The 14,564-nt window shown below is 37.4% G+C and overlaps 1 protein-coding gene across 1 annotated transcript in view; it reads right to left on the bottom strand.

The window, feature by feature from the left end:
* LOC127412137 (metal transporter CNNM1-like) overlaps window positions 1-11,475 on the bottom strand; it is a 28,237-nt gene extending 16,762 nt beyond the window's left edge. The window contains exon 1 of the mRNA XM_051648262.1: window positions 10,029-11,475. Coding sequence (XP_051504222.1) covers window positions 10,029-11,475 — 1,447 coding nt within the window. The remainder of the gene's footprint in view (window positions 1-10,028) is intronic.
* Between the last annotated feature and the right edge of the window lie 3,089 nt (window positions 11,476-14,564).

The raw sequence follows: 14,564 nt of genomic DNA, 5'->3' as shown, positions 1-14,564 counted from the left end.
TCTGTTTCTACCAATTACAATAATATGTACAGTGCAAAAATTTTAATAAATTAACAAAATGGAACACTTCTGATTTGTCTGCAAATTTCAAAGCACTTGTTTAGTTTTGGTCATAATTCCTACATGCATTGTTAAGTAGAGCTTCTAAGCTTTCAAATGATACCTATTTTGTGTTGGTTTAATAACTGTAGCTATTAAATGTGCTGTCAGCGATTTTAGCATTCTGAAGCTTTCACCTGAGTTGCCGTTGAATTAGCCGCGACCCCTCATTCCAAAACCCCGCCCTCCAAAGATAATTTTGAGTAGCTGTTTGTTCCTGTGGCTGTCAAATTCAACAGTGGTATAATAGCGCCCTCAACTGACAAACATTATGAATCATAGCCTCAATGATCCGCTTCAAATACAACACTATGAGAACGAGCAAGATGACTGACAGGTGAAAAGCGTCAATGTTTGCACATTTTTGTTTGCTGTTTACAGAGTCTACAACTGTCTACAGAGACTGGTGAGATATATCAGGACACTTATTTAATTAATATATTTAAGGGAGTAGGACTTTTTTTTGCATACTTTTCCATGAAAAAATAGCTTAAAGCACATTTTACATTTTTATTATTATTTTTTTGCAGCTTGAAGCTCGACAAAAGAAGCTTACATTTATGATAAAATGCCACTCTTGTCATGAAGCTTAATGTGTCCAGTTAAACAAAGATATCTCAAAGATAATCCTCATCCTGGACTTCTAGTAGTGAGTGGACTAGTGCTAGTGGAGTTCTGAAATGAGGAGGCAAATCATTTTGTGTAATTTCAAGTTAATTTCCAAATGAATGTTACCAAAAGTGTTGATTTGGTGAGTGGGTGAGTTGTTTATACTCTGTAGTAATTATTCCATCCATTTCCACCAGTTTGACACATTTATGCTGATTTGCAGACCAGTTGCTAGCATGGGCGGACAACCTCCCATTGACACAGAAGTCAGCTAATCATAGCGCTAAGTCTAACTACAAGACTTTTTAAAAAAATGTTTTACCCCCTTCACATTCACACCATGCTTTAGGACCTCAATAACTTCAATGCAATAAGCTCAAGGGAGACAAAAGAGACACTGCCTTCTGAAACTTTATACGCTGGTGTCACTGTTGGACAGTGTTACTTTAGAAAAATAAGTGCTTTACATGCTATTTCATATCATATTTCATAATATTTGTTTGCTTTATTTTAGTACTGTCAATTAGTTTCCCATTCATTTTTTTTTATAGGAGGCACTACCTCCATTGCCTCAGGGAAAATGCCCATCTTAAATTAATTGCACAAAACTGCAGTGTTATTAAACGAATCCATGAATCAATAAAGTTATTAGGCAAAGTGTACTAAATCAGTAATCATATAATTTTAGTAAATGCCCAGCAATGATATCCTTTCCATTTATTTTACTCTTTGGATGCTTATGTGTGCAGTTTCTGCTGCAGAGAGAGTCTTCTGCATTGTTGCTGGGGTTGAACTTTGCATGACTGTCACTTGCCATAAAAATAAAAAAAGCTTTTAAATGAAAGCTTATGAGGAGATTATCTATGACAGCTCTGAAGATTCAGACCTGGCCTTATGTAAACAGTGCTGAGGGATGATGCAATGGGGTTTGGGAAAGCATGCAGCTCTGATGATAAAGCTGACCATGCTTAAAACCTGGAATCTGCTAGTTTTTAAGCTAAAAAAAGTCGCTCAGGCATTAATGGCTTTTCTGACGTGACTTCATGTTACCCCTCTTCATGAATTAAGTCGCCAAATTTCGTTTTTCATATTATGAGGAATCAGTTTTATTTATTATTTATTGAGTTCTATTGAGAAACATTAAAATATATGGAAAATTTCAGAACTCAAAACTTCCTTTTCGGTGAAAAGAATACCATTTATTGAAACTAAGCTGCAAACTTGGCTCATTCTGAACTTACACTTTTTTTTTACACAACTTACACACCTATTTGCTATTCCGAATTTTGTCCCACCCAGTTACGGTTAGGTAAGAAGGAGAAAGCAAATAGAATAGATACCATTAGTCTATTCTGTGCCTGATTTAATGAAAATTACATTACTGTGTGCAAAATGAGATTATGTGGCTCCTTACATTTATAGTGGCAGTTCCGAGGTAAGTTGTCCAATGGGTGGCAATAAATGCAAGTAAAATTTCCCCACAAATAGATGAGGTTTTTAAGGTTAATGCTCTATCGACTTTTAAATCAACAAAACCTACCTCCCTAAACCTTAAACCTAACTAATAGTGTCATAAAAAGCAAATGTTCTATGACACTTTGGGCATCGAATTTCGACTCTCGTGCTCATCAGGACTCATACCCCAGTCATTTGCATCAAAAGAACAACACTTTATCAGTTTAGCTTAGGGATGTAAGGGTATGAGATTTTCCCGGTATGATAACCATCACAAAAATACCACGATATTACAGTATCATGCATTAAGGTGCATTGCTAATCTTATTAGCAGTTTAATATTTATTTATAGGTACAGTATATTTATACAAATACATTTTCCCCACTGCAATTGAACTGTATGCCATGCTGTCAAACACAATTTTTGAATTTTTATTTTAAGATTTATGAAATTTAATTCAGCAAATACAAAAACACTAATAAGTTGTAATGATTACTGCCTAGGTTAAAGGTTCAAATGTGCATTTAATTCAGTAACTGGTTGCTTTTGTAATTTAGTTTGATTCTAAACAATACCTATACTGAAAAATAAATTATTATTTTTTATTCATTTATAAGTGTGTTTTTTTTTTTTCCAGTGCTGTCTATTTTCTGCTACGGTATCACTATCAATGTTAAGATTGCATATAAGCGCATAAATCTGTTGCGTTTGTTAGAGACAGAAAGCACAAAGGTTATGTTAGCCTGCCTATAAACCTAATGAGTCATTACAAAGCATGTAAAACTGTACTGTCTCTGCTGTTTTTTATAAAAAGAGGTCTATAATTTATTGTCCTATAGGCCTACACTGTATTTTCACTAACATTCATCTCCACAAATTCCAAGTGATGATTCTTGCAGAGATGGTGCTTCAGGTTGGAAGTGTTTCCTGCCTGAGCCGACACGGCGACAAACCTTACAAACTGTGTAACTGAGAAACACTGATGTGGTCACCTGTAAATGTAGCCGATTCTGTCTTAATTTAACTGATTTTGATGTTCGAAAAAAATAAATAATTTATAATCATGTAATACAGTGAATAAAAAGATGAAAACCATCTGTTTTATAACCAAGGTATACCGTGAAACCGTTAAATCCCTAGTTCAGCTAAAGTGCAATTTAATTGCATTTGAACAAACTCATAAATGTAGTTGGTTATGTAATGCAAACGTTAAAATGTATCGCCGTAAGTCATGCTCTATAGTAAAAGTGTTCTGATATCATAAAATAGCATTGTGTGAGGAACAGGGTGAAAAGTGTTTATTAAAGAATCTAAACCGTTGGATTAGCCACGCCCCCTCTTTCCAAAACCCTGCACTCCAAAGATACCAAATTAGCTTTATTGAGACTGACGTTTAGCAGAAGCGGTTGTCAACAACAATAGCATCAAAATATCACCCTCAACTGGCAACTGTCATGAGCAACATGGCATGAAAATGGCATGAAGCCTCAATAATTCGCTTCAACTATGAGAATGTGCAAAATGACTGACAGGCAGAAAGCGTCAGAGGCTGCAGCCCGCAGACACCTTTTTGTTTGCTGTTTACAGAGTCTAGAGCTGTCACAGAGACCAGTAAGATATCTCACAACATTTATTTCATTAATATCTTTCAGGGAGCAGGAACATTTTTTGCATAACTTTCGCTTACAGCACCTTTAACTTACAATCTGCACTTTTCCTTGTGATTTGTGGGAAAGGAAATAAGTGTGATTTTTGTTTTAGTGCCACTAGTGTTAATTTCACCAGGAAACTGCCGTGTACAATGAGCTGCATAAACAATGCTTGTATAGTAATGTGATTCTATAAGACCACACAAGAATGATAGATCAATTAAAAATACACTGGACTGACAGCAAACCTGCAGCCCATATGTAAGCGCAGCACAGTGTTGTATCTCATCTCAGTTGCGAAGAGGGTGTTTAGAGGGTCAGAGGGAGGGTGGAAAATGGACATAAAACTAATTATAAACCTAACTTGGAACAAGAAACTTTAATAACATTATGAGTGAACTCCAGGAAAAAATCATACAAAAACTGTAAATACATCCCTTTTAAGGTTATTCACCAGAGCTCATAATCCAAAGCCACGATCAGTGTTGCTTATGTACAATATTGTTTACTGAATGTCCAGACAGACACTCTTACCAATAAAATAAACACACTATTAGAGCTGACATTTCTGTTAATCATCAGATGACATTAGATCATAAGATTTGGAATATCATCTCATCCAGAGTGGATTAACTGATATAATCCTTCCCCCTCAACCTCTGGATTGATAGAGAACCTGACAGACAGTCAGTCTCTCTCTCTCTCTCTCTCTCTCCCTCTCTCTCTCTGTCACTGTGGTCTCTGCGGTAGTGGTACACTCTAAGTGAGAGTAAAGAATTCTGCAGGAGTCAGGTTGAGAACAAGGGCAATGCAGCACAACACACCTAAGAACTAAGAACTGATGTTCAGGGAACTGCATTATGTTATTATACAACACAAAGACAAAGACACAAACACACACACACACACACACACACACACACACACACACACACACACACATGTTGGTGCAGCTATCATTATGAGGACTCTCCATAGACATAATGATTTTTATACTGTACAAACTATAGATTCTATGCCCTAAACCTAAACCTAACCCTACCCCTAAACCTAACCCTCACAAAAAACTTTCTGCATTTTTACATTTTCAATAAAACATAGTTTAGTATATTTTTCTAGGCAATTTAAATTATGGGGACATTAGAAATGTCCTCATAAACCACATTTATAGCATAATACCCTTGTAATTACCAGTTTGTAACCTAAAAAAAAGTCCTTGTAAACCACTTAAACCTGCCCACACACACACACAGAGAGCCAGGGGGTCTGAGCCCACAAGGATATCCCTGTGATTCCCTCTGCTGCTGTGCCAGCAAATGAACTCATTAAAGCAGGCACTGCACGTGATGTATGGCAGAGCAGAGCAGTGAAAATGGCAAAAATAAAATATAATAAAAAGCACAGTGTAATACTAAAAACAGAGAATGTGGAAAAGGCAAATTAATTTAAATCCCTGACCATTTAAAAATAATAATAAATCCAATAACATATAAATAGTTTGACCTCAAGGGACTTTAGGGTGTAATACAAAAGTAAATGCATGATTTTCCTTTTCCTTATATAACATTGGTTATACGTACAGTATTTATTCCTACAGAATACAGATAAAGAGACATAGAAATTACAGCTAGCCATCTGATAATTTGATAAAAAAATTTGATAAATGTTTTCTTCAAGCCTTCATGTACATTTTAGCTAATAACAAATAAGAAAATAAGTGGTTCTAATTTCCTCAGTTTTCACATACTGTTACCAACTACAGGTCAAAACTTCATAACAATGGACAAAAATCATTATTAGGGTGATTCAAACAAATAAGAAATTATAGTTTGCCTATAGAAATCTGTTGATTGTTTGCCTACAATCATTGTATTATTGTGACAAGGAGGAGGTGGGGCCGGGCCTTGAGTGCGCACGCCCGGCCCCCAATCGGGCTAATCGGCAGAGGAGAGGGATAAAGACGAATTAGATGTGGCAGTTCTAGAGAGAGAGAGAGAGAGAGAGAGAGAGAGAGAGAGAGAGAGAGAGAGAGAGAGAGAGAGAGCCACACGCAGCTGCCGTGTGTGTGTTTATGATTGTGTCTTTTTGTTAACAGTTTCATTAAATATTACTTTGATGGTTCGTTGGTTCCCGCCTCCTCCTTGCCAATCCTTTATGTGTTACAATGCAATGTATTATGACGCTGAGTAATAAATAATGGTACATCTACTCATCAGACTAATCTCATAGTGAAATCGGAAACAGTAGGTTGACTTTTCTAAAGCTAAACTCGGTCCAAGCTTACTGAAATTCAAAGCACCGCCCCCAGTGGCCGAAACGGGAAGTATTTTTGAACATAAGGGCACTTGTGAGCTCCAGTTTCCAGGTGAAATGTTCACAGATGGGCGCCAAAAGCTAGTTCTAAAGCGAGTAGTTTTTAGCTGTCTTTAGCATATTGTATGAACTCTAAACCCAGACCCCAACCCTAAACCTAACCGTCAGTGGTGCAAAAATGTAATTTTATATGGAAAATGGAATCGCGATCGTCACTAATTATGCGAAAGTGAATACTCCCTGGTTCCAGCGTGAGACTAGAAGCCGGGTCTCCCAAGCTGCTGATACAATGTGCAAAGGTAAACACGCGTGAACCGATGCCAAGATGTCTGATAGGAGCAGTAACTCTGCATAATGGGGCTGATGTCATGGACTGAAACATTTGAAAGCAGCATGTCCACTTCTCATGTTATCATATTGTTTAGCCTTTGAACTACTTTTCCTAAAATGACCACCAGGGGTGCTATGACCAAACAAACCAACTCGACTTTAGACATGCTGTAGTTTAGGGCTTGGTTACTGTTAAAAACTCTTCCTGTCCAACACTATTCAGAAAATCACTTGGAGACAGATGGAGGCAGTCAGCAACCAGCCCATGATCAATCAACTTGTGGTTCTTGCTTCTAAATTAATCACAGAGCTCAGACTGAGCCTACTTTTGAACAGTTTTGATGTGATAAGAATCAGGTACGTTTCTTTTTAAATCTCATATTGCAAATAACCAATATGTGTTTAACATTTTTAGATTCTGCATCTGTTGTGAAGAATCATGGCTTAGGTATTTGCAAAGAACTGATACATGCTGGCAGCTTTACTACTTGAGTAACTTAATCCTCAAAAAAGGTCATTACCTTCAGCCTCACCTTTACCTGCTGTTCAGCATCTGCCTTAGTTCAGTGACTGGAAGGTTGAGCCTGCATATTTTATTATCTCAGCTGTAATATGTTCACTGGAGGTAGAATCTTCAAAGAGAGGCAGGTCGGGTGCTCACAGTGTGAGGAAACAGATTCTCCTCTCTTCCTCTCTGCTCTTTTTATCCTTTAGGTCCCAAGCTGAGACACTGATTGGACCAAAAGGTCACTACTGCAGCTAATTTAACCTGATGTTTCTGTACAGTCAAGCACTGAGAGGAACTGAAGGGATACTTCACCCAAAAATACGATTTCTGCATTTATTTACTCTCAAACAAACTTGTAGTCTGTTTTTTTCCCCCCAGGGAACACACAAGGAGAACTTTTTAAATAATTTTTATGCAGCTCTTTCTATTACCCAACAGTTCATAGTGACCACAGCTGTTAAGCTTTAAAAAAAAAAAAAAAAAAACACTTAAAAGCAATATAAAAGTATAGCCAATCAATAGCAATGTGTGAGGAACAGAGTGAAATTTAGGTCATTATTTCCAGAAATTCACATTTCATTCTCCATCCTACATATTCAAACTAGCATGTCATGCTTGCTAACAAGCAAAATGCCAAAAACAATGCCATTTTGGCATCAATGACGTCAAACCTGGCAATGTGTTACCATTTGTTTCAATATGAGCAATCGCACATGAGATTTCTGATCTTTGGTTGATGAGAATATTATCAGTGAATAAAGACTTACATTTTGGTTTGTTTCTTACACAAATTTATCATAGTGGCTTCAGAAGATTTAAAGTACAGCAGGTCACTTCTTTTATGGTACTTGCTTATTTATTTATTTATTGAAGCTTGACAACCATAGTCACTATGAACTTAGCATTCTTCAAAATTTTCAAAAAAATGTTATTTTCAAATACCATAAAGGTTAGTAAATAATGACAGATTTAACTGTCAATTAACTGCAACTATTCCCTAAAGTCCTGCTTGTCTTCTTAATTTGTGTATGACTAATGTGTTTGTGCAACTGATTTACTATGTTTTACAAGATATTTGCTGGATAAGACCTTTGTAAAAAACATTTACAAGAGTTAGCAAGTCTGCTTGATCTGAAAGTGTGCTGCAGGGTTGAACTGTAATTAAAGGCTTAAAATAGACATTGATACTCCAATGTGATTTTTCAGGAATGTATTTTGAATAGAGCGATTACTGAACTCTGAGTGCAATTCACTACTGTATGTGAACTTAGGCATCAATGCTAGGCTAAATGACGTCTCTGCTGACAGTTCTGCTGTCCAGGATTCCGGCACTGATTTGATTATTCCTTTTACCATATTAACTGCATGTAAGCATAGGGATGGCAAATCTGATATATCATGTGCCCTGTGAGAGTGGTAAATCTGACAGGTTACTGTTTTACGGCTCTTTCACAAGGCTAAATTACGGCGCTCTGCACCCTGCTGCTGCTTTCAGTAGTTCTGAGTCTGTGCCTTCATTGAAAATGCCATAAATCTCAATACAAAGGTATTACATAATGGCCTCTGATGCAGTCGTTAAGGCCATGGTATGATTTCATACCAGGAGTCAGAACACATCACATCAATGTCTAGGCGCAGGGCCAGACCTAGAAACTGTAGCATTTCATCCTTTTGTTCCACACATGTCTGTGCATGACATTAATAATTTATGGATTCTCTGGAGAAGGTGTGTCAAAATAGGTTTTTCTTCTAGCAAACAGTGGCTAATACCTGCTCTCATGGTGAATAGTAAGTAATGATGACAGAATGAATGCTGTTGCCATGGGAACAAATTCAGATTATTTCAGTCCAGCCTCCAGTCCCTATGCAGATGTCAGCTGAAGTCATAAAGGTGAAGCTTACACTAAATCTTAAATGTAAAAGGATTGAATGACGTCAGAAAAGACTCAAAGAGTTATATTTTTGGACACATCACAGTCAGTGCTCGGAAGGAAAACTACGACACACTAATCTATCCAAAGTATTTTTGTTACACATTAAACCTCATGTTCTGTTGAAATTGACTTTACCATCTTAATATTTGGGGTTCCAGGAGTCCCAATGACATACAAGTAAAAAAATATTACAGTTATTTTGAAATTAATTTTTTATTTTCCCCCAAATTATTTTAGTTCCTCTGACCTAGTCAAAAGCAAATATCTTTAACCCTCTGTTATAACACAAAGTGGACTTGCACTTTTCAGAAATGTGTTATCCGTATAGTAACATTGTTTCTATTTGGGGTCAATTTGACCGCAGCAAAAACACATTGTATAAAATGTATTCATGTTTTATATGTGGGTTCTCTGAGACCACAAACTAAAGTAATTTAACATTTTTCATGGAGGACGTTTGATGCATGTTATCAAGTTAAAGCTTTGTTTAGAATCAGCATAAGATTAGGGAAAGGCAAGAAGGATCAACCTATGATTTTTGAGCTATTAAAGGAATATTAAATATAAATTAAGCTCAACTGACAGCATCTGTGGCATAATGTTGATAACCACAAAAATTAATTTCAACTTGTCCCTCCTTTTCTTTAAAAAAAAGCAGAAATCTGGGTTCCAGTGAGGCACTTAAAATGGAAGTGAATGGAGCCAGTTTGTAAATGTTAAAATACTCAATGTTTCAAAAGTACAGTAGATGCACAAGACGTAAACAATATCCATGTTAGCATAATTTCAGTGTGATAAAATTGCTTGCAGCGTGAAGCATTTACATGTTTCCATTGATCATGGTATAAATATTGGGGGTGTTGTTCTTGCTTGTTTTGTTTACTGGGGGGATACCTCCCTCTCATCCCCCCGGAAACTATGCCCCTGGTAATATATCACAATCACTATTATGCTGGAACTGAAGAGATCTTAAATTATGATGCCACTAACTATATTATCTCATGCCTTTGTGCTTCAAATCACTGTAGACTAATTAGCCTGTCAAACTACATTCATATCTCACTGATTTAAATTGTTTTCTTTTCTACTCGAAACCACTTAATAGCAACTTTATACTCCAGACAGCCTACCTTTCTTGAACTGCTCCAGCATTGCGTCCAGCTTGGTGTCATTAAAGACACAGTGCAGTGGGTGCTTGTAGAACTGAGTGATGGTTTTTAACGGGGTGCAATCATCCGGATCAACGAAGGCCAGATCTTTGACAAACAGAATATCAATGATATTGGACCTTTCATTCTCAAACACAGGGATGCGAGTGTACCCACTCTGCATCACATCTGACATTGTGTAGAAGTCCAGTATGGCATCCGAGGCCAGCATGAAGCAGTCATTGAGAGGGGTCAGAACATCTTCCACTGTTTTGGTCCTGAGTTCCAGAGCTCCCTGTATGATGTTCAGCTCCTCTTTCACCAGGTCATGATATGGGTCAGTAACTCGCAGCATTGCCAGTAACTTCTCACGGGTGTAGAAGTTACTGATTTCCTGGTGCAGCATATTGTCTAGTAATTTACTGATGGGATATGTGATGGGGAAAGTGATCAGCATCAGCATCTTGGTCAGCCATACAGTCTTGGATGCAATAGCCAGCCCGTGTCTGGATGCAACGGAATGCGGGAGGATCTCTCCGATGAAGAAGATGAGAAAAGTGCACGCCGCAGTTGCGACAGGCGTCAGCCCGAGGATTTGGCACATCCACACCACCAGGAAAGTGTTGGTGAGCACGTTGCACAGAACTAAGGTGCACAGGACATAGTTGCCGTGCTTGCGCACGGACTCGATCTTGTGCGCGTACTTTTGCTCCTTCTCGGTGCCGCTGTTCTGCAGCACTCTGAGTTCCACCGGGTCCAGCGCGAGCATGCTGATCACCAGCCCGCTGAACAGCGCTGACAACGCGAGCAGCAGCACCGACAGACCCGCCTGCAACCATCCGTCCGTATGCGGCCGCCGCTCCACCACCGCCAGCCAGAAGTCTCGCGTCCTATAGTGCTCCCACTTGAACCCATCAAAGGCGCACATGGAATAATATTTGATATTCTCTCCTCTGCGGAGGTCTTTGGCGAGTAGCTTCACCAGGATGGAGTTTTGGCTTGAGGCGGACTTGAAAGACCCGAGCAGCTCGATATCCGAACTCCTGGCGCTCTCTTCCACGCACAAGTTCCGTTTGGGATGCACCTGCCCCTCTCTGCCCGACTCCGGTTCCTCTATGAACGCGATCCACGGCGCTGCTGTTCCGCTGCTGACAGTTCGGTTGAGCCTCTGCGGGGATGCTGCATAGTACACCCGCAACATGAACCGCGTCCCCTCGGTCGCTTTCAGCAGCCCGTCCTGCACGGATAGATCTCCACCCGTGTCCTCCGGTCGGAAGCCCAGCAGCCCGTGGCTCGGTGTGGGCAATGCGGAGAGGATCAGGAGAACCAGGGGCAGAAGGCATGGTCTAGGGATGCGGTGCGGGAGGAGAGCATCCGCAGCATCCGCAGCATCCGCAGCCATGATGCTGAGTGGATTGTAGAAGGACATTGGCGAGCTGGATCACGTGGCGATTACACACGCATACACACCCACACGGACACACACGTTCACTCTGTTTGACTACGACTCAATGTAACAGCTGGAGTCTGGTGTAAATAAAAGTGACACTGCAATGACGTCATGACGCTTTGCAGAGGGAAAGTGATGAAGCTGCAATACTGTAAGCAGCAAGTAGGGAAAGCACAGTACTGGCCGAAACCCCCAGCCAGAGAAAATGTATTTAGATTTCCTTTTTGTTATTTTTTTAATTTATTTATTTATTTATTTATTTTTTTACCATTCTTAATCCAGAATCCACATAATCTTCTTTAAGGTATAGACCTATCTTAATTAAATTCAATGCATTACATAACAGGCATCAAACCATCAGTTCTTCTCAGAAATAACATTTCTTACTCCCTTTTGCAATTCATTTTTGCATCTGGCCCCAAGGTTTCACTCTATACGCCTGATTTTCAGTGGATGTACAGAATTAAGTCAGTTACTTTTATTTCACACAGGTCAGGTGTCCTAAGTAGTCCATCACATTAACTATAAATGTGTTTCACTAAATTTGACAGTGCCCAAATAACTTTTGTCTTAATTTCGTGGCAGGTGAGATTGCTATTTAAAGTTGTGATGATGTATGTATTCACAGTAAATGTCATGTGTTACTCCTCCTTAAACCATAAAATAAATTACCAATAAGTAAAGTACAACAGGACTAAAAGCAGCCCTTTATATATATATATATATATATATATATATATATATATATATATATATATATATATATATATATATATGCATATAAATATATATTTGAAGTTTAATTATTGAGTTTATTATTATTATTCAAATTCATTTAGAGTGATATAGTGTACATTTGGGGCAATAGTTTTAGGGTAAAATTTGTCAACCTATGCAAATACTTTTTGAGTATGGTTTTAGCCCCGTTGTACATATGGCCTATACAATGTTTGTACAAACAGTACAGAGGAGAATTGCATTTGTTTCACTCAAATTAAATGCAAAAACACATTTTGTGTGACAAATAGTTTACTCGAGGATTTCAACTTCAGTCAGTCTTCTTCACCACAAGATGGCACTCTAGATCACAATTTGTCTGGACTTCCAAAACTGAATTTCAATGAATGATGGAAAACATCGAGACATGTGATATTTCCTCAATTTTTATTATTCAGCAAGACATTAACATAAGAATATATACGGCATAAAAACCTTGAAATATAGAAACGTCATCAAAGTTCTTGAAAAGGATAGTGCCTGTATAGTGGCTCTGTTATTGTAAAGAGAGGCCTAAATACAGCATATGTTCATAAACAAACACGCGAAGGAAGACCTCGGTGTGTTTATTACGTTTATAAATGTTACATCTAAGATAGAAATCACTTTTTATTAAACAGTGCGCAAAAAAAAAAAAAAAAAAAAAAAAAAAAAAAAAAAATAATAATAATAATAATAATAATAATAATAATAATAAAATAAAAAAAAAAAGTTTATTCCCCAGCAGTTTTTCGTTCCCTAATAACAAGAAATTCATTCTGTGGAATGTTTTGTTAAATCATTTCGAAATGTCAAAAAGCTTCCGTCACCATAAATAGGGCGAATAATAAGTTGTGGTCTCATGAATACTCTTTTTTTTTTTTATATATCTTCTGAGTGTCTGGAGCCAGGACTTAACCAGACAGCCAGTACCTCAAATGGTAAAGGAACACCATTCTGAATAGTTTATGAGTAAGATCAAACTAAAGAAGAAGAAAAATTTGGAGATTTTTGCCTGTGTGTGCTAACCACTTTCGTCTGCTCAGCATCACTCGCGGCCACCTCGTAAATCAGAGACAAATATGTGGAGTCGTTCTTCTCTCTCGCATTGCCCTGCACGGCTCGTCAACATTCGGATACAACAGCTACAGTATGTAAGTCCATGACCTGGTCGGGGGTCTACAGACAGTGGGGTTACGGGACACTTTGCAGACCCAGGAAACTTTTAACTATTAAGTTATTGATGGTCCATTTGGCTGAAATGTTGCACGTCCGTGGGCCCTTTAGGAAATAGTTGGAGAAAGTGGGAGTCCCGTGTTCGGATGGTTTCACTAACAGTCCATGCAGAACATCTACTGTAGTATATTTTCTGTTGTGTGAGATGGAATGGGGTAAAAATAGATTGGGCAAGTAGAATGTAGATCATGTAAAAATATGCAATTGTAGTATATAGGTGACGAAAATAGTTGCTTAACCTAAAACAATTTCGAATTATTTAAATTAGATGAAATCTTTCCATAACTCAGACGTCTTAAATTCTACTACAAATAAATATAGTATTTCATATGATGAGAACTGGTGTTAATTAAGGTGTTTATGAAATGTGAATAACACTCTGGGCTACCACTGACACAGATTATTGGACATTTGACAAAGTCGACTATTACTATTGTTTTTCGTTATGAATATGAACTTAGACAACAGACAAATTGCTTAATAAAATTAAATAGACTATATAAAACAGAAATCTATTGATATTTTAGATAACTAATAGCGCACATAACGTTATGCGCTATACTTTTAAGTATTTTCGAATATTATTAACACAATTTTATGTCATAATTAATCATGTGTAAAAATATAATTCCTTGAATAACCAGAAACGAATTTTTGAAGTTGGGCCACTATGCAGCTAAAACAATGAGTGTATTAATGTGTAAACAAATATTTACTTTCTAATATTTTTTTTACATTTTTTTTTTTTTTAGTAAGGACTGAAATATTTATATTCCGTTTTTCTATACTTACTCAAGATGACAAATAATTTGAGCCATATACAAATGTATTTTTATCTTTGCCTTTACTAAATAAAAGGAGGGAAATTGATGGGTTAATGTTTTATCTTCGTACTGTGTATCTTTTTTAACAAAACGGGAATAACAAAAGTTGACAGTCTGGACTGCTATATTGTTTTGTTTCGCATTGAACTTCTCAAATATATATAAATATTTTTTTAATTATTCTTAATTTGATATACAGTATTTCTACTTTCAGTATTTGAAAGGCTAAAAGTGCACTTCAAACGAGTCCAA

Source organism: Myxocyprinus asiaticus, chromosome 21 (assembly GCF_019703515.2).
Source record: "Myxocyprinus asiaticus isolate MX2 ecotype Aquarium Trade chromosome 21, UBuf_Myxa_2, whole genome shotgun sequence".
Taxonomy (NCBI): domain Eukaryota; kingdom Metazoa; phylum Chordata; class Actinopteri; order Cypriniformes; family Catostomidae; genus Myxocyprinus; species Myxocyprinus asiaticus.
Note: the sequence above shows the minus strand (reverse complement) of the source record. Positions and strands in the feature narration are given on the sequence as shown.